At 36.0% G+C, this 22,036-nt stretch overlaps 1 protein-coding gene across 4 annotated transcripts in view; it reads right to left on the reverse strand.

Moving 5' to 3' along the window:
- The window catches only part of CAPS2 (calcyphosine 2), a 71,223-nt gene that overhangs the window by 16,049 nt on the left and 33,138 nt on the right, over nucleotides 1-22,036 (reverse strand). For all 4 annotated transcript variants that reach the window (XM_072655402.1, XM_072655403.1, XM_072655400.1 and 1 more), the window contains 6 exons: nucleotides 21,946-22,020; nucleotides 21,312-21,407; nucleotides 21,134-21,227; nucleotides 15,573-15,691; nucleotides 14,391-14,467; nucleotides 5,420-5,574 (listed from right to left, as the gene is read on the reverse strand). In XM_072655402.1, the coding sequence (XP_072511503.1) occupies nucleotides 5,420-5,574; nucleotides 14,391-14,467; nucleotides 15,573-15,691; nucleotides 21,134-21,227; nucleotides 21,312-21,407; nucleotides 21,946-22,020 (616 nt within the window). The remainder of the gene's footprint in view (nucleotides 1-5,419; nucleotides 5,575-14,390; nucleotides 14,468-15,572; nucleotides 15,692-21,133; nucleotides 21,228-21,311; nucleotides 21,408-21,945; nucleotides 22,021-22,036) is intronic.

The following is a 22,036-nucleotide window of genomic DNA, read 5'->3' on the forward strand; positions in this document are numbered from 1 at the left end:
CATTTCCAGATGAAGAAACTGAGGATTGGAAAAAATAAGTAATCTGCTTAATTACCAGAGCCAGGCCTTGAATGAACATTTATTCTGACATCAAGATCTGGCATTTTCTGCTATTTCATATTTTCTCTCACCTGACAGGTAACTAGGGGGCATTTTTGGTTGAGAGTAAAACCATGAGCAGACAGGGCAGAAATTACGAGGTTTTGTCTTTGCTGTCTTTGCTATCTTTACTCCAGCTCTTCCTTATATGGTGCCATCACAATGGATGCAGAGGTCAAGTTCTCAACACAGCATGCTGGGTAAAAATCTTGTCTAGGTCAAAATTCTTCTTGAAAAATCCTTTGTAACACCCTAAACTACAGCATATTATCATTTGTGGCTGGAAAGGGAATAAAGTCTGTCTATATATAAAAGAAGTCAATCTGTATTGGAGGGAAGATGATTCAGATCACTACTGAGGAAACAATTAAATGCAAATTTTATTTTAACAATATCCAGCTAAGTTTTTTGAACAGGAGCAGGAGGGAACTAGAAATTAATCAGATCAGTAAAAAAAAGAAAGACTTAGCTGGAAAACTGATTGGGGAGTGGGGAGGGAATATTCCTGAAAAGGATTCATATAGATGCTAAGGGCAGCTAGGTGGTGCAGTAGACAGAGCACCAGTGCAGGACTCAGGAGGACCTGAGTTCAAATCTCACCTCAGACACTTGATATTCACTAGCTGTGTGACCCCAGTTGCCTCATCCTGGGTCATCTCCAGTCATCCTGATGACTATCTGGTCACTGGATTCAGATGGCTCTGGAGGAGAAGTGAGGCTGGTGACCTATACAGCCCTCCCTCACTCCAAACAAAGTCAAGTGCAAGTCATGTCATTATTACTCTGATGGCATGGTCTTCTTTGGCAAGGAAGAACGAACACAAGACACAAATAGATGCTATTGGAGAAGGATCCCACCACTCCATAAATGACTGTTTGCTTTATTGGGTGGCAAGAGAGAACAAGGTCAAAGGAAGATATCATAGCCCCTCTGAGCTGACCAGGAATAGCAGCCAGGCCAACTCACACTATCTTTATCAGGAGGTTTATTAACCTAACCAGTCAATGAATAAGCATTTATCAAGTGTGTAACTATTTTCTGAGGGCTACCTGGTATACAGAGACAAAAACAGAAATATTCCCTGACTTTAAGAAGCATTCTTTCTGAGCAGACAACACACTAACAGTGCATGCATGTATACACATCTACTTTAGTACATATGTAGCACAAAAACAAAACACGTATAGGTTATATGTATGTATGCCTACATGCACATATATAAATACATATTTGTACATACAATGCTTGCGTCAGCCCAGAGAATGCATATTACATATAATGCAACATATATTACATGTTCATATGTTTGTGTGATTATATTTATATAATATAATGTGCTTATACAGTATATATATATATATGCATTATCTCACAAGCACATGTGTTTAAATGTATATACATATTGCAAATATGGAAGTGTATGTATATACATATGTATGCATGTATGGATAGGGGGAGGATGGTGAAAAATGATGAAGAATCTAGTATGATTCCAAGGTTGCAAAGCTGTGGGACTAGGAAGATGGTGTTACCCTCTATAGTAATAGGGAAGGTGTGCAGGTGGCAAGGAGTATGATTTAGAGCAGAGGTTCCCAAACTTATCTAGTCTGTGGCCCCTTTTCAAAAACAATTACTCAGTACCCCCTTGGAAATCTTACAAACTCACAAATTAGGAAAAGAGTCTCAGATTAAGGGTCCGATTGTACCTGAGGCTACTACTGCCTCCCTGAACCTAGCACCCCCAGGGGGTGAGATCACCCACTTTTGGAACCACTGAAGAAGGAAAAATAATGAATTTGGTTTTGGATATGTTGAGCTTAAGACATCTTTAGCACAATAAGAGAGCAATGAGAAAGCAGAGAGTAAACTACTTTTTCTATGAATTTGAGAGTGACGGGAAGGAGACATATAGGATGATAGCATGAAAGAGTGGGAAGCCTCAAGAACATTTTTGTTTTGTTTTGTATAAGGAAGATCTAATCATTTTTATAAACTGAGGAGAAGGAGCCAATAGTGGAGTATGAAATAGAATATTATAGAAAAGCAGTCACTGAAGACATATGAGGAAACGAGAGAATATAAATAGATCAGTTTTGGCAAGCAGAGGGGCCACCTCATTCTCTATAATGGAAAGGAAGGAGGAATGGGTAACAGCCAAACATTTGATAAAACTTGTCAAGATATACTTGAGGAGGATTTCATCTGGCCGAATGCTGAGTTTCTGGATATGATGGAGTCCAGGCAGACTGCAGACCAGGCAGTCAATGGAATGGAATGGAATAACACTCCCACCCCTCACCACAAAGATAAAAGGTCCTATATTTGTCAAAATATTTACTACATCTTTTTTTGTGGCAGCAAAAAAACAAAGCAAAACAAAACACTGGAACCTATGGGGATGCCCATCAGTTGAGTCATGGCTTAACTAACTCTGGTATATGAATGTGATGGAATAACTGTTGTGCTGTAAGAAATGAGGAAATCAATGATTTTGAAGAGATATAAAAAGACTTCTATGAACTGATAGAGAGTAAAGCAAGAAGAACCAGAAAACACTCTTATACCATGACATCAACATTGTAAAAAATAAACAACTTTGAAGACTTTTGTAAATTGATGAAGAGCGCAGAACTAAGAGAATTTATACAATAATGATAATATTGTAAATTTAATAAGAACTGTGATGAACACAATGACCACCCATGGCTCCTGAGGATTGATGATGAATCATGTGATCCACCTTCTGACAAAGGTGATGGAATTCAGGGAGCAGAATGAAAGTATTTTTGAACATGACCAATAGGGAAATTTGTTTTTCTTGACTGTCATATTTATTACAGGGATATTGTTTTTCTTTCTCTCTGTTTTTCCCATTGGGGTCAGGGGTTAGAGAGAGAGAGAAAAAAAGATTTCTGTTAACTAAAAATAAATAATCAGAAATCAATAATAATTATAATATTTAAAATATGTCTTTAGGACATCTCATTTGAGATATCTGAAAAGCAGGTGGAAACATGAGATTGGAGGTCAGTAGGGAAGTTAGGACAGGATAGGTAGATTTAAGAATCATCAGAATACATATGGTGCTTAAATCCATTGGAGCTGATGAGATCACCATGTGAAATAATATAAAAAAAGAGACAAAAGAGAGGGTCCATGGCAAAATCCTGAGGGGCACTTATGTTTAGAAGGTGTGATGTAGAGGAAGATCCAGCAAAGGAGACTGAGAAGGCATGGTCAGATGGGCAAAAAGGAGGGATGTCCTTAAAATCAAAGACAGAGTGATAAAGAGGTAGAGTGATAAAAGTGTCAGAGGCCATGGAAAAGCAAAGGGGAGTGAAGATTGAGAAAAGGTCATTGAATTTGGCAACTAATACATCACTGGTAGTATTGGAGAGGACAGTTTCCTTGTCATGATAAAGTCAAAAGCTGTCAGAAGCTAGATTGTAACTGTCCAAGAAAAGAGTGAGAAGAAAAATTGGAGGCCCTGTGGTATTTGTTCAGTAGCACCTGTATAGGAATAAAGATAACCAATGGTGGGAGTGATCCAAGGATAAGGTTTGGCAGGGTATACCTGGTGATATAAAAAGGGGACCAAGGATTTGAAAGAAGAGGACAGTACAGAGAGGAATTGGTTCATAAGGGGTCAAGATAGGGCAGAGGGGTAAATGGAGCAATTAAAGCTCATGATATGGACAAAAAGATTTGTAAGAAAAGGCAGAGAGAGAGAGAGAGAGAGAGAGAGAGAGAGAGAGAGAGAGAGAGAGAGAGGTGAAAAGCCAATAGGCTATGGTTGGATAGGAGGATTTTGAAATTCTCGAATGGGGAGATGGTATCATTGTGGGTACCACCACAAGATCAAGAATATGACCAACTTTGTATATGGCTGAGGTGTGGTGGAGACATGGAAATAGGAGATGGAGCATCATTTATAAGAAATGAAGGTCAATTTGGCTGAACAGTAGAAAATATGAAGGGGAAAAGTAATAGACTTCGGGTATGATGAAGAGGAGATTCTAAAACCACAGTCTGCACAGCAAGGAGTGCATACTGTAAGATACATGGGGATCTAAATCAGATGACGGAAAAGCAGATTCACATCTCCTATTTCCCTCCCATTCTAGGGCATGCATGCATTGCAAAGAAGGGCAGGAGAGGAAGAATTGCCTAGACCAGCTAAATTGTCATTTTCTACCCCTTCCCCCTTCATTTTTTCTTCCTTAAGCATCTAGATGACTACACCAAAGTTAAATGAGGAAGAAATGACTCATTAAACGTGGATAGTTCATCCTTCTTCATCTACTGAATTCCAACATGCCTTTTAAAGCCTAGCCCAACCACCAACTTCTTAGTTAAGCCTCTCCTGATTCTCTCTGTAGATAGCCTTTTTCCCTTAGTTCTTACAGGGTCCTTTGTTTTGCCAGATCATGGATGAATTTTACATGTACTATTCTGTACAAGAATTATCTGTGTATGTGTCTTATTCCGCTAGTAGTCAGTAAGCTCCCTAAAGGCAGTGACTCTCTGTGGCCTTGAGGCCACATGTGGCCCTCTAGGTCCTCAAATGCTGCCCTTTAACTGAATCCAAACTTCATAGAACAAATCCCCTTAATAAAAAGAATTTGTTCTGTAAAACTTGGACTCAGTCAAAAGGCCACACCCAAAGACCTAGAAGGCCACATGTGGCCTCGAGGCTGCAGGTTCCCCATCCTTGCCTCTGTCCTCAATTGCAATGCCAATATCAGTGCTCAGTACGCAGCAAGAGCTAAATGTTTACTGGATTAAATTCCAGGTATGGGAAATAACTAGGCGACAGTGGGAGCTGTCTACTTTGGCTGAAATGGAGAGCATGGAGAGACAGGGAGATTTGGCAACAAAGGGCAAGAAGACACCAGATAGCAGACAGCTCAGGAGTCTAGACCCTAAAAGGGATAGCTGATGAGGCAGGAGAGAGGGAGACACTGAGTGTTTTCCAAGGAACTGATGATGAAAATGAATCCAGGGAAAGAATGGTTAGAGAACCTTCTGGAGAAAGCCTGGAGTCAGAGAAGTCAGTTAGGAAGGAGACTGCACTAGTCAAAGCATGGAGGTAATGAGGAACTAGAGACAGTCCTGAAAATGGCAAGATGTGGAGAGGAGATAACTTCTCCCAAGGAATAACTAAGATGGTTTTTCTGTTTTGTTTTTTCTTGTTTTATCAACTTGATAAAGCAAGTGGAGGAATGAAAGAAGAGAATGAATCTAAAACAGACAAATGACATCCAAAAACAGCACAGAACCCAAAAGGAAAAACTCACACTGCTTTTCTGCTGGACATACCTTTTCAGGTACCTCTAAGTGAAAAATTTCTAGGGCCTGTTTAAAATCCGCCTTACATAGAAGACCATTCCCTTTTTTGTCCAAATTCCGGAAATATTTTCCCAATCCTGTTAGAATACGAACAGCTCTTTGATGTAATTTCTCTTTCACCATATCTGTTTCAGCAAGAAAAGAGATAAAAATAAAAACTAAACACGTTATTCAGGAATGAATTAAATTAGAGTTGATTTTTTTCCACGTGAAAATGACATGATCAAGGTAATCCATATAGAGATCAAATAATAATAGCTAATATTTATATGGCACTTACTATGTGCCAGGAATTGTGCTAAGTATTTTTATTTATCATTATCTCATTTGAAACTCACAACAAACCTTGGAGGGAGGTACAATTATTACATCTATCTTAAAAATGAAGAAACTGAAGCAGAAAGAGGTGGAGTGGCTTGCCCAGGATCACACAGTGAATATGAGGCCATATTTGAACTTAGATCTTTCTGATTCCAGGGCCAGAGCTCTGCCCCCTGTGCCTGATATATGAAGCCAAAGGAACAGACAGACTTATAGCTAATAGCAGCCACTGTTCACACTGGCTAATTGCTGAGTATTTCTATACTATGGAAGTAAGGTGCTTATTTGCAGAGTTGGAAGGATACCACATTTTCACCACAGAGGCTCAGTTAAGCAATTGGAAATAAACCAGAGCTGTAGCACCACACTGTGGCAGAAGTTTTATTGCATGATTTGGAGAATGAAAGAAAAAAAAGTCAGATTGTTTTATCAGTGTATAAATCTCCTTTGTGTGAAAAATCAAATCTTACCATGTTCTCCTTGTTGAGGATTCCCCATTTCTATGAGCTTCGTTAAGACTTTGTCACTTTCCTATTTTTTTTTTCTATTGTACCCAAATACTACCATTTCTAATCTCACTGTTTGGATGCTCCCAAATAAGTCATTTGAAAGAAAGCGCCCATGCTGCTATGCTGATGGTATTGACAGTTCTAATTAACTTTGAAATCCTTAAATCAGTCAACAAGAATTTACTTATACATGCCAGGAATTAAGGTTACTTGTATTCAGTCAGGATGGAGGGATAAATGACGCGGATGAATTTAAAATCATTTTCCCTGCCAAAATCCACCTAGGGTCATGCTCTCATTTTCCTCATTTTTCTTCCCTATCCAGTTGAATTCATTTAATCTTTAATTCAACGTACTACCTTATTCTCAGGAAATAGGACACAAATAAGTTTGTTTAACAAATTAAAAGTAAAAGAATGAAAAGGAAACTGCTAGCTATAATTAGCAAAGAAAAAAACTAGAGTTTGTTTTGTCCCAAACAAAACCCTTGTTTTGATTTAAATAATGAATCTGTAGCTGTGTATCTATCTCATCACACAAATAATAGCAAGGAATACATTTGGGCACATTGACCAAATAGCGACACTTCAAGTCTCTGTCCACCTTTCCAACTATTGCTCACAAACTGAGGTGAGTCTCAAACAGGAGGAGCCGTTCCAACACCTGAACATATGGGAACTGAGCACAATAAATAAAACACTCAGAAACTGATTCAGGAAGAGGAAGAAACCTGGTTCTTGGTGTGGATAGGAAAAGAAATTTATGTTTCTATATAGAGATATATATGTGGATATATATGTGTGTGTAGATATATATCTATATATGTATAGATCTATATAAAATATATATAAATAATATATGATATATATTATAAAAATGTTATAATATATAATCTAAATAATCTATAATATAATTAATAATATATTAATTAATGTATTATATAATATCTAATAATGTAATATGAATAATCTATAACAATTTATATGCTATTAATAGTTTGTATTAATAGATTTATGTGATATATAATATTAATTCATATATAATATATTATAATAATAATCTATAATATAATATAAATAGTATTACATCGATATATGTATGTATATACAAATATTATCTATATCTACATAGAGAGAGAATGCAGAGGCAAGACAGAATTTGAGGTATCAAAACAAACGATGTCTAGTAAACAGCATATAACCAAAAATAAGGATGTCAGCTACTTTTCTGTGAGATGCATCTATAAAATGAAATACTTTCAGGAACTGCTTAAAATCTGCCTAACATGGAAGTCTATATTCTTTCTTATCCAACTGCCAGAACGATGTTCCCAATCCTGTCAAAATATGAATACTCTTTTGATGCAATTTTTCATTATATGTAGTCTGAATATAGACTTGGTTGATGAATTAGTTCTGCTGGGTTAAAAAAAAAATATTCCTTATAAGAAATGACTCTGGGAAAAAGGATTAGGGAGGATATAGTGGAAAGTAAGTGATATAAAAACAGAAGACATCAAAGAAAAAAATCTATGATATTTGTTCAGATTGAATGTTCTGATATTCAGAACTAAAAAGTAGATAAAATAGTCATCAGGGAATGGAAATACAAGCTAATTCAGAAAACATCTTTTCCATATTCTCTTTAGCTCTTCCACATTAATCTTCCTGAAGTGTCACTACATATCTTAAATCTTTCAATGATTCCCTATAGCCTAATTAATAAAATTCAAAGTCTATTTTTATTTTAAGTTCTCCTACTGCTGGTGCTGGCTTAAATTTCCAACTTATTTCACTCCTGCCCCTCTGCCCATATTAAAGCTTCATCTCAACCAGATTACTCACTACTTCATCGATATGTTCTATACTCTCCTGCATCTATCCCTCTATCCACGCTGTTTCTGTCATCTTCCTCTTCTCAGAAATAGTTTTTTTTTTTCTTTTTGGTCTGTGAATAAGCCTTTTGGTCATCTTTCAAATATGGGATATATTAATCAATCAATCAATAAGCAGTTATTGAGTACTTTGTATCTCTTCTTCTGATCTCCAGGGGAGCACTTGCTTTGTGGAGTTCTATGTAAAATAGTCTTTTAGGTAAACATATATTTGGCATTTGAACAATGTGACCAACCCAGAGAACTTGCACTAGGCAAGTGCTCCCATGGAAGTCAGATGAAGTGATACAAGAGCACTCTCAAGATCTCTCTAAAGAGCCTTGGAATCAATTGCAAAACATGGGAAACATTGGAAAAGAACCTCCCAGCATGGCATGCCCACATCAAAGTAGGTGCTGTGCTCTATGAGCAAAGCAGAATTGCTGTAGCTCAAAAGAAATGTGAGATACACAAATTTAGAACCATAGACCTTCAAATGTTCATATGGACTATTTGTGCCTAATCTGTGGCAAAGTCAACCAAGCTTGTGTTGATCTGATCAGCCACAGTAGGACACACTGTACCTTGACCCCAACACAGTGATGTCATTTTGGCCCTCTTGGAGAATGATGGACAACAGCTATTCAACACTAACTCTGTGGCAGGTTCTGCACTAAGAAGTGAACAGTTTTATTTATTTATTTCTATTCAGGCTTATGTACCAAATGTGACAGTTCAATGGAATGGAATGGAAACTTGAATCCAAACCTGATGCTCCTGTTATCATAGCAAGCTGTCTCTTAGTCAGGACACAATCATTTAAAGAAAACTTTATATATGGACAAGTGGTGATACATATACATATCTTCATAGATAGAACTTACAGGAAGGCATATTTTGGCTCACTAAAGATTAAAAAAAACACTTTCTAACAATTTATGCTATCCAAAAATAGAATGAATTGCCTCCTAAAGAAGTGAATTAATTGGAGGGTAGAGCCAAGACGGAAGAGTGACAGCACATACTTTCTAGAGTGCTGCCCCCAAGCCCAGCCAAATACCTGTAAAAATGGCTCTAAACAAATTCTGGAGTTGCAGAACCCCCAGAATGACAGAGTGAAGCAAATCTCCAGTTCAAGACAGCCTAGAAGGTTGCCAGAAAGTATTTATTGCGCCACGCATGGGGCAGGGCACAGTCCAGCGTGAGCTGTGCTGGCACAGACCAGCGTGGGCTGTGCTGGCACAGACAGGACCTGAGCAGGTCTTGGGAAGACTGAATCTCTCACATCTGTGGCAGTTTCCAGACTTCAGGACCCTAAAACACTGAGAACAAATTGGAAGGTCAGTGGAAAAAGCCTGTGGGACCAGTGTGGGAGAATGGAGTGGTCTAGCCCTAGTCCCAGGGTGGCAGATGGGAAAGCAGGTGGAGGAATATGCCACAGCAGCAGCAGGGACAGAGCTCTAGGCCCACAGATTGTGGGGGAATCAAGTGGCTAACAGTATACTTCCCACTCCCACTGGAAGCAGAGATCAACCTTGACAAAGATTCAAAAGTCAAGTAAATGGCTGGGGAAATGAGCAAAAACTGAAAAAAGAATCAGACTATGGAATCTTACTTTGGTGACAAGGAAGACCAAAACATGCAAACAGAAGACAATAAAGTCAAAGCTGCTCCATCCAAAGCCTCCAAGAAAAATATGAATTGGTCTCAGGCCATGGATGAGCTCAAAAAGGATTTTGAAAATCAAGTAAGAGAAGTAGAGCAAAAAGTGGGAAGAGAAATGAGAGTGATGCAAGAAAATTATGAAAAAAAAAGTCAACTGCTCACTAAAGAAGACCCAAAAAATGCTGAAGAAAATAACACTGTAAAAAATAGAGCAACCCAAATGACAAAAGAGATCCAAAAACCCAATGAAGAGAAGAATGCCCCAAAAAGCAGGATTGCCACATGGAAAAGGAGGACCAAAAGCTCACTGAAGAAAATAATTCCTTAAAGATTAGAATGGAGCAGATGGAAGCTAATGACTTTGTGAAAAATCAAGAAATTATAAAACAAAACCAAAGGAATGAAAAAAAGTAGGAGACAATGTGAAATATCTTATTGGAAAAACAACTGGCCTGGAAAAGAGATCCAGGAGAGACAATTTAAAAATTATGGGAATGCATGAAAACCATGATCAAAAAAAGAGCCTAGAAATCATCTTTCAAGAAATTGGAAGAAAAACTGCCCTGATATTCTCGAACCAGATGATAATAAAGATATTGAAAGAATTCACCTCTTGAAAGAGATCCCAAAAGGAAAACTCCTAGGAATATTGTAGCTAAATTCCAGAGCTCCCAGGTCAAGGAGAAAATATTGTAAGCAGCCAGAAAGAAAAAATTCTAGTTTTGTGGAAATATAATCAGGATAACACAAGATCTAACAGCTTCTACATTAAGGGATAGAAGGGCTTAGAGTATAATATTCCAAAAGTCAAAGGAACTAGGATTAAAATCAAGAATCACCTACCCAGCAAAACTGAATGTAATACTTCAGGGAAAAAAAATGGTCATTCAATGAAATAGAGGACTTTCAAGCATTCTTGATGAAAAGAACAGAGCTGAATAGAAAATTTGATTTTCAAATACAAGAATCAGGAGAAGCATGAAAAGGTAAACAGGAAAGAGAAATCATAAGGGACTTACTAAAGTGGAACTGTTTACATTCCTACATGGAAAGATAATATTTATAACTCTTGAGACTTTACTCAGTACTAGGGTAGTTGAAGGGATGGTATGCACAGGGAGAGCGCACAGGGTGAGTTGAATAGGAAGGGATGATAACTAAAAAAATAAAATTAAAGGGTGAGAGAGGAATATATTGGGCAGAGAAAGGGAAAAATAGAATGGGGCAAATTATCTCTCATGAAAGAGGCAAGAAAAAGCTTTTTCAATGGAGGCGAAAAGGGGGGAGGTGAGAAGGAAAAAGTGAAGCCACATTTGGCCTAAGAAGGAAATAATATGCACACTCAATTTGGTATGAAAATCTATCTTACACTACAGGAAAGGAGGGGAGAAGCTGATAAGGGGGGAATGATAGAAGGGAGCACAAATGGGAGGAGGAAAAAATTAGAAGTAAATACTTTTGAGGAGGGACAAGGTCAAAAGAGAGAATAGAATAAATGGGGGCAGGATAGGATGGAAGGAAATATAGTTAGTCTTTCACAATATGACTTTTATGGAAGTCTTGCATAACTACACATGTATAACCTATACTGAATTGCTTGCCTTCTCAGTGGGGACAGGTGGGGAGTGAGGAAGGGAGAAAAGTTGGAACTCAAAGTTTTAAAAACAAATGTTAAAAATTGTTTTTACATGCAACTGGGAAATAAGATATACAGGCAATGGGGTATAGAAATCTATCTTGTCCTCCATGAAAATAAAGGGGATGGGGATAAGAGAAGGGAGGGGTGTGATAGAAGGGAGGGCAGATTGGGGGAAGGGGTAATCAGAATGCACACTTTGTTGGGGTGGGCAGAGGGGAGAGATGGAGAGAAAATTTGGAACTCAAAATCTTATGGAAATGAATGCTGAAAACTAAAAGTAAATAAATATATTAGAATTGAAAAAAAATTTTAAAAAAGCAGTGAATTATCTATCAAGCAATCAAAAGATAAATTAAGTGCTCACTATATGCCAGACACTATACTCATCACTTGGGGTACAAAAACAAAAAATAAAACAGTCCCTGCCCTCCAAGTATTGACAGGACAACATATGTGACAGGAAACAGCATATGCAGATAGAGGTCTATACAAAATAGCTACAAGAGAGCTTGGGGAGGAAAGCACTAATAGCTAGTAAGGTTAGAAAGTGTATTGTGTAGAATATGGTACTTGAGCTGAACTTTGAAAGAAATTAGAAATTCCAAGAAGTACAGGTGAGGAGACAGTGCATTTCAGGAATGAGACATGGTCAATGCAAAGGCATGTAGATGGGAGATGGAGTATCTTGAGAGGAACAGTAGTAAGGACCATGTGACTGGACCACCAACAAGCATGCTTGAAGGAGAATAAGGCTTAACTAGGCTAGACAGGTAGGCTGGGAACAAGATGTATAGGGCTTTAAATATCAATCAAAGGATTATAGAGGTAATAACCACTGGTGCTTGAGTAGGGTAGATTCATGGTCAGATATGTGGAGAGAGACATAGTCATAGATGTACTTTAGCAAAAATCACATTGGCAGTTGCATAGAGGATTTATTAAAATAAGGAGATACTTGAGGCAAGGAGACCAATTAGGAGGTTATTCCAATAGTTCAGAACACTAGTGATAGGGGCTTAATTATGCTACTGGTTGAATAATTTAAAAGAAGGGGAAAGATATGAGTGATATTACTGAGGCACTGAGATGTCCTGAGGGTAGAAATTACAATGGATATGTTAAAGAGGGTACATAAGCATTTGTTTGGTAGACTAGAGAGGAGACTCAACCATTGGTCAGACCCTCTAAAGATCTGAGTTTTATAATATAAGTGCAATAACCTTGTGAATTTCACTGGATACCTGCAACAGCATTCCATAGGTAGGATGGTTTCTTATGTTAGTGAGTCAAAGAAAATTCCATCGTGTGAAGTACTTTAAAGCATTCTACTGTCTAATAGGTATGTACTAATCACACAGACAATTTCCATTGATAAGTTTTTCTTATTCGTTGAGTGGGACAATTGAATATACTTATAGACTTCCTACTAAACTATCTTATATTTAACTATTTGTTATTTTATATGTTATATTGCATGTTTATCATGTTTGTGTGTTATATACATTATATATAGGATTTTTTTCTATATTTATCTAATTGTCTTCCCCACTAGAACATCAACTCTTTCCAAACAGGCATTTCATCCATTTTACTTGTACTCCCAGTACGTAGAACATAGTTGGTACTTACTAAATGTTTGCTAATTGATTAATGACAAAGGAAGGGTATCTTCCGAAGTGACAATTAGGTCTTAGTATGATTTTTATTATGTATTCAACTACATTCCTGCTCCCCATACTTACTATCAAAATCAATGGGAAAAAGAAGATTCTATAGACATATTTCTGCTTTATATATTTCTGGACTAAAGCCATAATTTTCTTAATATCAGGAACTTTCAATGAGTAAACTCTCCTTACCAATACAAATAAGTCCCGACTTTGCAACTTGGAGTCTTAGAGAGCTACCTCCTGAACTGAGAGGTTAAATGATTTTCTCGGAGTCACTTACCCAGTATGTGACAGAGGCTGGATCTTTGTATATACATAATAATACTACCTTATATATGAGAAATACTCTACAGGTTTCAAAAAATTTTCATTTCTATTATTTTATTTGTTCCTTGTAAGACAAATAGAACAGATATTATTATTCTCACTTTGGGAACACTTGAATGAGAGCATTGGGCCTCAAAGAAATGTCCAACCTCATAATGTTGAGAAAATCAACAAAGACAGCTTTAGAATCCAGCTAGGTCTTCTGGCTCCTACTCCACTCACTATACCATGCTGTTACACAACTTACTAGCAAAGTAAATAATGCATAAAGGAAGGTCAAACTTCCTTATCAAAAATAATCTATGTTTCACTCAATTCATTTTTTCAATCAAATGTTCTAGTATCTGATGGATTCCACAAGCTCATACTTCATATAATTCTGCCATTCAGTTAAATATGGCTGTCATGATAAGAAACACTGCAGTGAAGAAGAAAGATGTGCCCATACACAATTAGCAAAAGAAAAAGGGAAGGGAGAAGGATGGAAGGGGAGGGGAGGGATAGGGAGGAGAAGGAAAGGAAAAGAAGGGAAGGGAAAAAGTAAAGGGGAAGGGAAGGGGAAAGGAAAAGGTAATTGAAGGAAGGAAGGAAGGAAGAAAGGAAGGAAGGAAGGAAGGAAGGAAGGAAGGAAGGAAGGAAGGAAGGAAGGAAGGAAGAGATAACACTGAGACACAATGGAAATGGATTTGGAGTTAGAAGATCTGGGTTCAAATTACTGCTCTGCCATATACAACCTGTGTTGTGGGCAAATAAATCATTTCACCTATCTAGGCCTCTGTTTCCTCCTCTGTAAAATGATGAAGTTTGACCTGATGGGTCATAAGGTCCCTTCCTACTCTAAAGCTATAATCTCGTTATCCCATGATCCTGAAGAACATGGAGAAAAGTCCCTTCATGAGTGGTAAGTAAAATATAGAAAGGCAGTAATTATACAAACCTTGTATATGCTTGAAGACATTTCTGTCACTGGCCTCTTTTTCAGTCAAACCATCTCCGTTTTCCATAAATTTTTTTCTGCAATTAGAATGTTTATAAAAGTTAGAGAAGATTTTTGCCTCCAATAAAAGCCTCAGTCCTCTTTTCAGAATTTCTCTGAATCTAAACAAGTCACTTTCTGCTCACAAGAGAAAGCAAACTTCCAATCAAACAAGAGAATGGAATATCCCTCAAAAAAGACCTAAAATCATACAGTCGAACAAGAGCGTCTTTTAAATGTTCTGTTCATTTTTTAAAAGTCACTTCAATGATTTTTTCAATGAATTTGCATTTATGAAGCAGGAAATCTTTTTGTCAGAAAAAAATTAAAATATTTGAAAAAAGGATAAAATTTTTGGTGGATTACATTTAGTTTGAGCACTATAACGTAAATAACAAGATCTGGATTTCATTTTATATATTTTAACCACTTAATAAAGTAATAGTAACACCCACAACACTTTGATATTTAAAGAAAGATTGCGACTATGAACAAATACTAAATAACAAAAATGCAATAAGCTAGATCCCAATTAGTGTGAACAACAAATCCCCGGAAGTGGTCACATTATTCAAGTTTGTATCTCTTATTTCCACTGGTTTGGGACCAATCAGCCTTTTAATCTCATTTTAACTTTGAATAGTGTGTTTCAAAATACATGCTATTATTTCCCAGGGTTCATTATTCACACTAATAAATTAAAGTATGGAATTATTACTGCATAAAGTGATGAAAGTTGAAAATCCAAGTTGTTTTGTTCTATGTTAGAGTGCCCAGATATCATCTCAAAGGTATTAGTTTCTGCCGTCAATGAAATATCATGATTGAAAAGTTTTATTATCTTGATAATGTATTAAAATTCAAAGCCTAAGAAGAAAAAGATCTTCTTAAAGTTCTTCTTAAAATGTATTTCCTATTTATTTTATTATTCACTTGCCATCTCCTTTCCTCCACTACACATAATATGCATAATATTGTATAAAATATGACATAAAAATGTAGACTGTTTAATACTTTGGAGGTCTTAAATGACTTTAACATTAAGACTCCTTGGAGTAAAGAATGACAATTTAAGGTTATCCATGACCTATATTCTTCTTTTCCCATTGTACCCTCTAAATGACAAATTGGTCTGTGACTTACCGGAGATTATCCAATGCTAATTGATCAACATGTGTAATTCGAAGAGTAATTAATGGATTTTCTTTAATTCTTTTTGGAAGACTAAGATGATAAGAACTCAAAAAAGTCAAGTTAGCACCCTAAAGACAATGACAAAAAGGAATAATTTGCAGCTATGACACACGTTGACTATAAAGAATCTCGACCTACTAGCTTAATATTGCAGAGATACTTAACACAGAATATTTAATAATCCTGAAAAAGTATGTCATGGGACAACCATGTAGATTTTGGTTAAATCTATAAATTGCCTACAAGAAATGTAAGAATTCATCTTTAAATATCATTCAGTTAAACAAATGATAAAACCCAAGTGATATTCTTTTCTCAAAATAAAAAACTAAACTGTTCAAGCTTACAGGAAAACTCAGTTCAACATATAATGTGAGTTCTCCAATATATAGAAATAGTCCTCATGAGCCATAGCCATGTATTTGAAGTCATGGTAGATTTTGCTATTAACTCTTGACACTTTTCACCTCCCTCTTAATGACTAGTAGCCCAAGTTGGTGAAACTGATTTAAAGGGGTTCGTGGGTACTCCATGGCCTAACACCAAGTTTTTCTCCGTGATGAGGGATAAATCAGAACCGAAACTTTAACCTCATTTATTCACTGAACATTTATTAACCTCTATTGCCCATAAGGCACTAGGTTAGCACAACTTTAGGAGCAAATGAGCTAACCAGCAGTCGGAATAGAGAGAGGGACTGGACCTATGAATTCATTACCAGGGAACTCCTGAATAAGCAAGCTCCCTTTACCAATGTAGATAGCATCTGCTCTGCAACTTATAATTTTAGAGTTTCCTGGGGCACGGATAAGTTAAGTGACTAGTCCAGAATCACACAGCCAGTATGTGTTAGAGAGGGGACTTGAACTCAGGTCTTCTGGTTCTCTACTACACTATGATGTCCCTCAACAATAAGTAAATAAATGAGTTTTTGTTCCAATTATTCAAGATAATCTTGAACAAAACAGGAAATGGGAGGGGAGATAACATGAATGTAGGATTAAGCTCACATCACCTTTTGGGGGCTAACATGTATCTTAAAAGAACCAGTGACTAAGAAGTATGCTAAATCTACTTAGGAGTCTGGCTCATTTCTATTATTTTTTAAAGTCACTCAAGGGAATGGAAAGGATTCTTCCCTTAAAAGCAATTCATCATTTCATTAATTTTAGTCAGATTCACATCAACATCAATTTATTAAAATTCAAACAGTATCTCTTGCATGTACAGAGTTGTTCACATGTTTTCTCCAACCTCCCTCCCAATTAGAATATGAGCTTTTTGAGGGCAGAGATCTTTTTTTTTTTTTTTTTTAACTTTTCTTTGCATCCCCAGCACTCAACATAACGCCTGGACCAGTTTGTTAATTGACTTATTTCTGAAGAAAGTTGCATATAGTTTACAAAATATTTTATATTCCATTATATAACTCATAATAGATGCCCTCCATGAAATATCCAAACAATTTTGTCAGGTTCTGAGATAACATAAAGCAATATGAATATGAAGACCAAATTTTTCACATAATTGTCTTAATTGATGCTCAAAGTCTTGATAGTGCTTGGTCTTTGCAAGGAGGAAGGGAGGGAGTTAAGAACTGTTTCTAAAATGTCAAGTTTACCTTTCAGCAAATGAGCCTTTTACAATCCAAAAGAACCCTAAATTATAATGTTACAAATAAGAAAATGGTTTACTTTCCTAATAGTGCAAAAACCTGGGAAACTTTGATTAAAATATTAAAAAGTCATTATTGTGAGATTTTTCAGTTAGAACAGGAATCTCTAACCTTTTTTCTGCTATAGACCTCTTTGGGAGTAAAGCACCTTCTCAGAATAATATTTTTAAGTGCACATAGTAAAATATATAGGATTGAAAAAAAAAAGACAACCCAACCATATTAAAATAAAAATGTTCTTTTTTCCCATTCAAGTTTGAAAACCCCCAAAATCTATCCATGAACACTTGGAGATCTATGGAATCCAAGTTAAAAATCTTTGTATTTGAAGACATAAGATTAGAATACAAGTACAGGCAAAAGTCCTAATAAAATGCTAATGTAAGTGCTTTGACTATTTCCTGCATTACATTTTTGTAACATTTTTTATCACACAGAATGAAATCAGAGTAATATAGTAATTTAATTGTTAAACGAAATCTAAGAAATGATTTGGATTAAATCATTGGGTGTTATAATCACAGTCTTGTTCATAAATTCACTCCTATGGTTCCTTTATTAACCTAAATGATTGAAATCTCATTAGTCAAAAAAGACAACTAAGTCAGTAAACACAGTGTATATATTTAAACAATATAGCAACCCAAGTAGTCATTAAGTGAGTGACTGCTACCATATGCTACATCATATCTTAAGATTTACAAAATACTTTAGATAATATGTTTGTGACATTTGAGCTTCAGTAATACTGGAAGACAGCAAGTATTCTAAACCCTGTTTTACAGATGAAGATACAGGAGCACCACAGGATGACATACCTTCCCTACATTCATGCTACTAACCAGTAACAGAGTCAAAACTAAACTGTCTTCTAATTTTACATAATCTAGTCATTATCACGATTCTTGCTCTCTAAATTACAGTAATATGTCACAAATATAATTATTCTAATCTTGTTATATTTTTCTCATTTCATAGATTATTAGAATGGAACAGAGCTTTCCTAGATAAATGAATAGCAAAATTATATTATCTTATATTATATTGTATTGTATTATATTAATTATATTATATCATATATAGATATGCTTATATAGAGATAGAAATATAGTTAGAGATACAGTAAACATATATAATATATGGATATATATGTAGATAGAAAGAGATATACTAAAAATAAATAGTATATAGAGATAGGTATATATATATATATATATATAGGTATAGATAGATAGATAGATAGATAGATAGATAGATAGATAGATAGATAGACAGACAGACAGACAGGTAGATAGATAGATAGATAGATAGATAGATAGATAGATAGATAGATAGATAGATAGATAGATAGATGGATGGATGGATGGATGGATGGATGGATGGATGGATGGATGGATGGATGGATGGATGGATGGATAGACAGACAGACAGACAGACAGACACAGACAGACAGACAGACAGACAGACAGATAGATAGATAGATAGATAGATAGATGGATGGATGGATGGATGGATACTTAAACCCAATCATAGAAGTTGTTACTGGCATCAGATCAATATCAATAATATAGTGTGTAATAAATTACATTTGACCAAGAGTTTTCCCTCCCACCCAGGATCACACTGCTAAAAAGGATATCAATATATCTTTTGTCCTAATTATGTGACTTTAGAGAGGGCAAAGGAGAGCTGAATAAACAATTTTAAAATATCTAGAGAACAGAAACTGTCATTTCCTTTGGTAGTTTATCCCAGTGTTTAGCTATAAAAACACAAAGCTTCCCTAGAGTCAGTATCCTAAAAGTTCCAATAGATGGTGATGTTACTACATAAAAGTTGCAATTTCAATTAGAAGAATGAGGTTTAGCTTTCCTTACTTTTCAGAGCAGGAAGAGGTTTGTTTGTTTGTTTTTTGGTTGATTGGCTTTTCCCTCCTTTGAAGGGGGTCAGAATTGATTTGTTTTGCTTGGTCACACATATTTGTTATAAGGGAGGAGCTTTTACTGGGCAAGAGAAATCTGACTTGTTGGATAGTGATATGAAAGAAAGAACAACAAAGTATTTTAAGAGGTGCACCAAGGAAGGTAGGGAAAATGTATAAAGAGACACAAATAGAATAATTAGTTACTATCTCATTATACTTTTAAATATATACATATGTGTATATATACGCATCCATACATGTAAATTATATATAATACTTCTGCCAAGCACGTGTTGTTTTTTAAAGAGTATACAAGTAGATCTATGTATAGAGATATACATATATATATATGCACACATGCCTTATATAAAAGTTTTTGTCTTGTAGTAGTGTTTTTAAAGAGTATGTATATATACACACAGTGAGAAAGGTCTTAAAAAGGTTTAAAAACACAACTCTCCCCTTGAGGAGCTCCTATTCGAATGGCGAGGATAACATGCAAACAGTTGTATGTAAACAATTTTTTTTTTTCATATAGAAGCAGTCCTAGGTTCCAGAAGGTTTCACCAGGGAAGTGCTAGCTTTGGACAGTAACTGACAGGAAACTGGTTGGTTGCTGTCCTTCCTTCTTAAAGAGGACCAAAATGGTATCACTGTGTTGGCGTCAAGGTACAGTGTGTGCCTAGTCAGACCAATATGAGTTCAGAAGGCTCTACTGCAGACTGGGCACAAATAGTCCATACAAACAGGAAACTGGGAAGGCTTGAAGTACTGATTCTGAAAAAATTCTCAAGTCTTTCCCCACCACACTCTAGCCTCCTCTTAGGAGTTAAAGCACAAATCTTACCATGTTTCTCTCATCCATTTAGTAAACTTCATTGGCTCCCAACCACCTTCAGAATCAAATATAAAAGTTTCTGCTTGGCATTTAAAGCCCTGGTCTCTTATTGTCTTTCCAATTTTCTTACACCTTTTTGCCTTCCACATTATCTATAATTCAGTGACAGGAGCCTGGTTACTGTTCCTCAAATAAGATGCTCCATTTCCTAACTCTAGGAACTTTCACTGACTGCGCCCATGTCTGTCTCCTCATCTCCACCTCCTGATTTCCCTGGCTTTCTTCAAGTCTTAGCTAAAAATTTGCCTTCAACAGAAGCCTTTCACAATTCTCCCTTAATTGCTAGTGCCTTCACTCTGAGATTACCACTAATTTATCCTTTATGCAGGGAGTGTCAAAATCCTACAGCAGCTTTACACTAGTTAAGCTTAAAACTGCACAAAGAAAGCTTAATTACTACACGTCTTGTTTGTACATAGCTGCCGCATGTTGTCTTCTACATTAATTTGTAAGCTTCTTGACGACAGGGACTGTTGTTGCCTTCCTTTGTATCCCCAGAACTTAGCACAATTCATATCATGCAATTGATTCTTAATAAATGTTTATTTACATGACTGAATGTCTATTGCTCAGGAACTAGCCAAAGTCCGAAGATGTTCATCATCAGACGAACGATCATCTGGCATGGTCTAAGCCACACCAACCCACAAAACTGTCTGTATTTGTGAAGGGAGAGTCTTATAGGGGTGGGGAACCTGCGCCCTTGAGGTCCTATAGGTACTTAAGTCCAGCCCTTTAACTGAATCCAAACACAATTACAAGACTGCACTTGAAGACCAAAGGGCCACATGCATCCTCGAAGCCCCAGGTCTCCCACCCTTACCAGTTAAAAACATTGATTTTGAAGATACTGGGGTCAGTTACAATTTTAAATTGCCCCTTGTCTTTTATCACATTCACCTCTGGCCCAATTTAATCTCACTTCCTCTTGTGTGGTCTTCTGCATCACCTACCCTAGTGAAGCAAAGGGCAGCTAAACAGACATCGAATGCCTAAAAAATAACAATACTTACAACATAAAAGTCTTGAAGTTGATACTGTTTGCCTTTTCTTTGCCCATGTTGGTGACTATAAATGCCTTTATGAATAAAGGGAAGTGCATTGGTTCTAGAAATTAAATTAGAAAATCTTGAGATTATGACATTTTTCTCAAACTGACCTTGAAAATTACTATAAAGTTATGGAGCCTACCTATTGCTGCCAAATTGTCGATACTCATAAATGGTAAGTGACTTGTCATGTGCAAAGAAGAACCCCATCAGGTCTCTGCAAGCATCGCGTCCATTCCTAGATGAGTAGGAAATTATTAAAGTCTTTTCTTTAGTTAACTGAATTTATTTCAAAGTCAAGTCAATGGGAAATGCAAACTTTTGCTAATAAACCCAAAAGGCAAAATAAAACCAAAATATATGTTAAGCCAAATTCTTATCACTGAAGATTCTGATGTTACCTAAACCGTTGAAAGGAAAATAAAAAATGGAAGAAAAACAACATTTATAACTTCATGAGAATAATACGCAGTATGTTTTAATCTGAGTTTTCTAGTTTCCCTTTAAATCATCTTGTTAAAAAAAATCATCTTTTTAATATCCTCTAATTTAAGAAAAATGCTAGTATTTTTATATTCACATTTTACAGTTATTTCAAATTTGTTAAATAACAAAATGGGTCATATCCATTCACTAGAAATTGTTCAAATTCATATTTCTTCAGTTAAAAGGTTAACTGAAAATTAACTTCTTATGTTTAAGTTTCACAAGAAAGTTAACGTATTTGTCTGTATTCTTTGTAGATAAGGCATGTTTATATTAAAATTCACAATTACCTTGACAAAATCCGAGCATCAAATCGTAATTTGTTAGAAAGCATATTTTCAGTTAATGTTGAATGAGTTTTTATCCTGTTAAGAAAAAAGT

This window comes from Notamacropus eugenii, chromosome 3, assembly GCF_028372415.1.
Source record: "Notamacropus eugenii isolate mMacEug1 chromosome 3, mMacEug1.pri_v2, whole genome shotgun sequence".
NCBI classification, from domain to species: Eukaryota; Metazoa; Chordata; class Mammalia; order Diprotodontia; family Macropodidae; genus Notamacropus; species Notamacropus eugenii.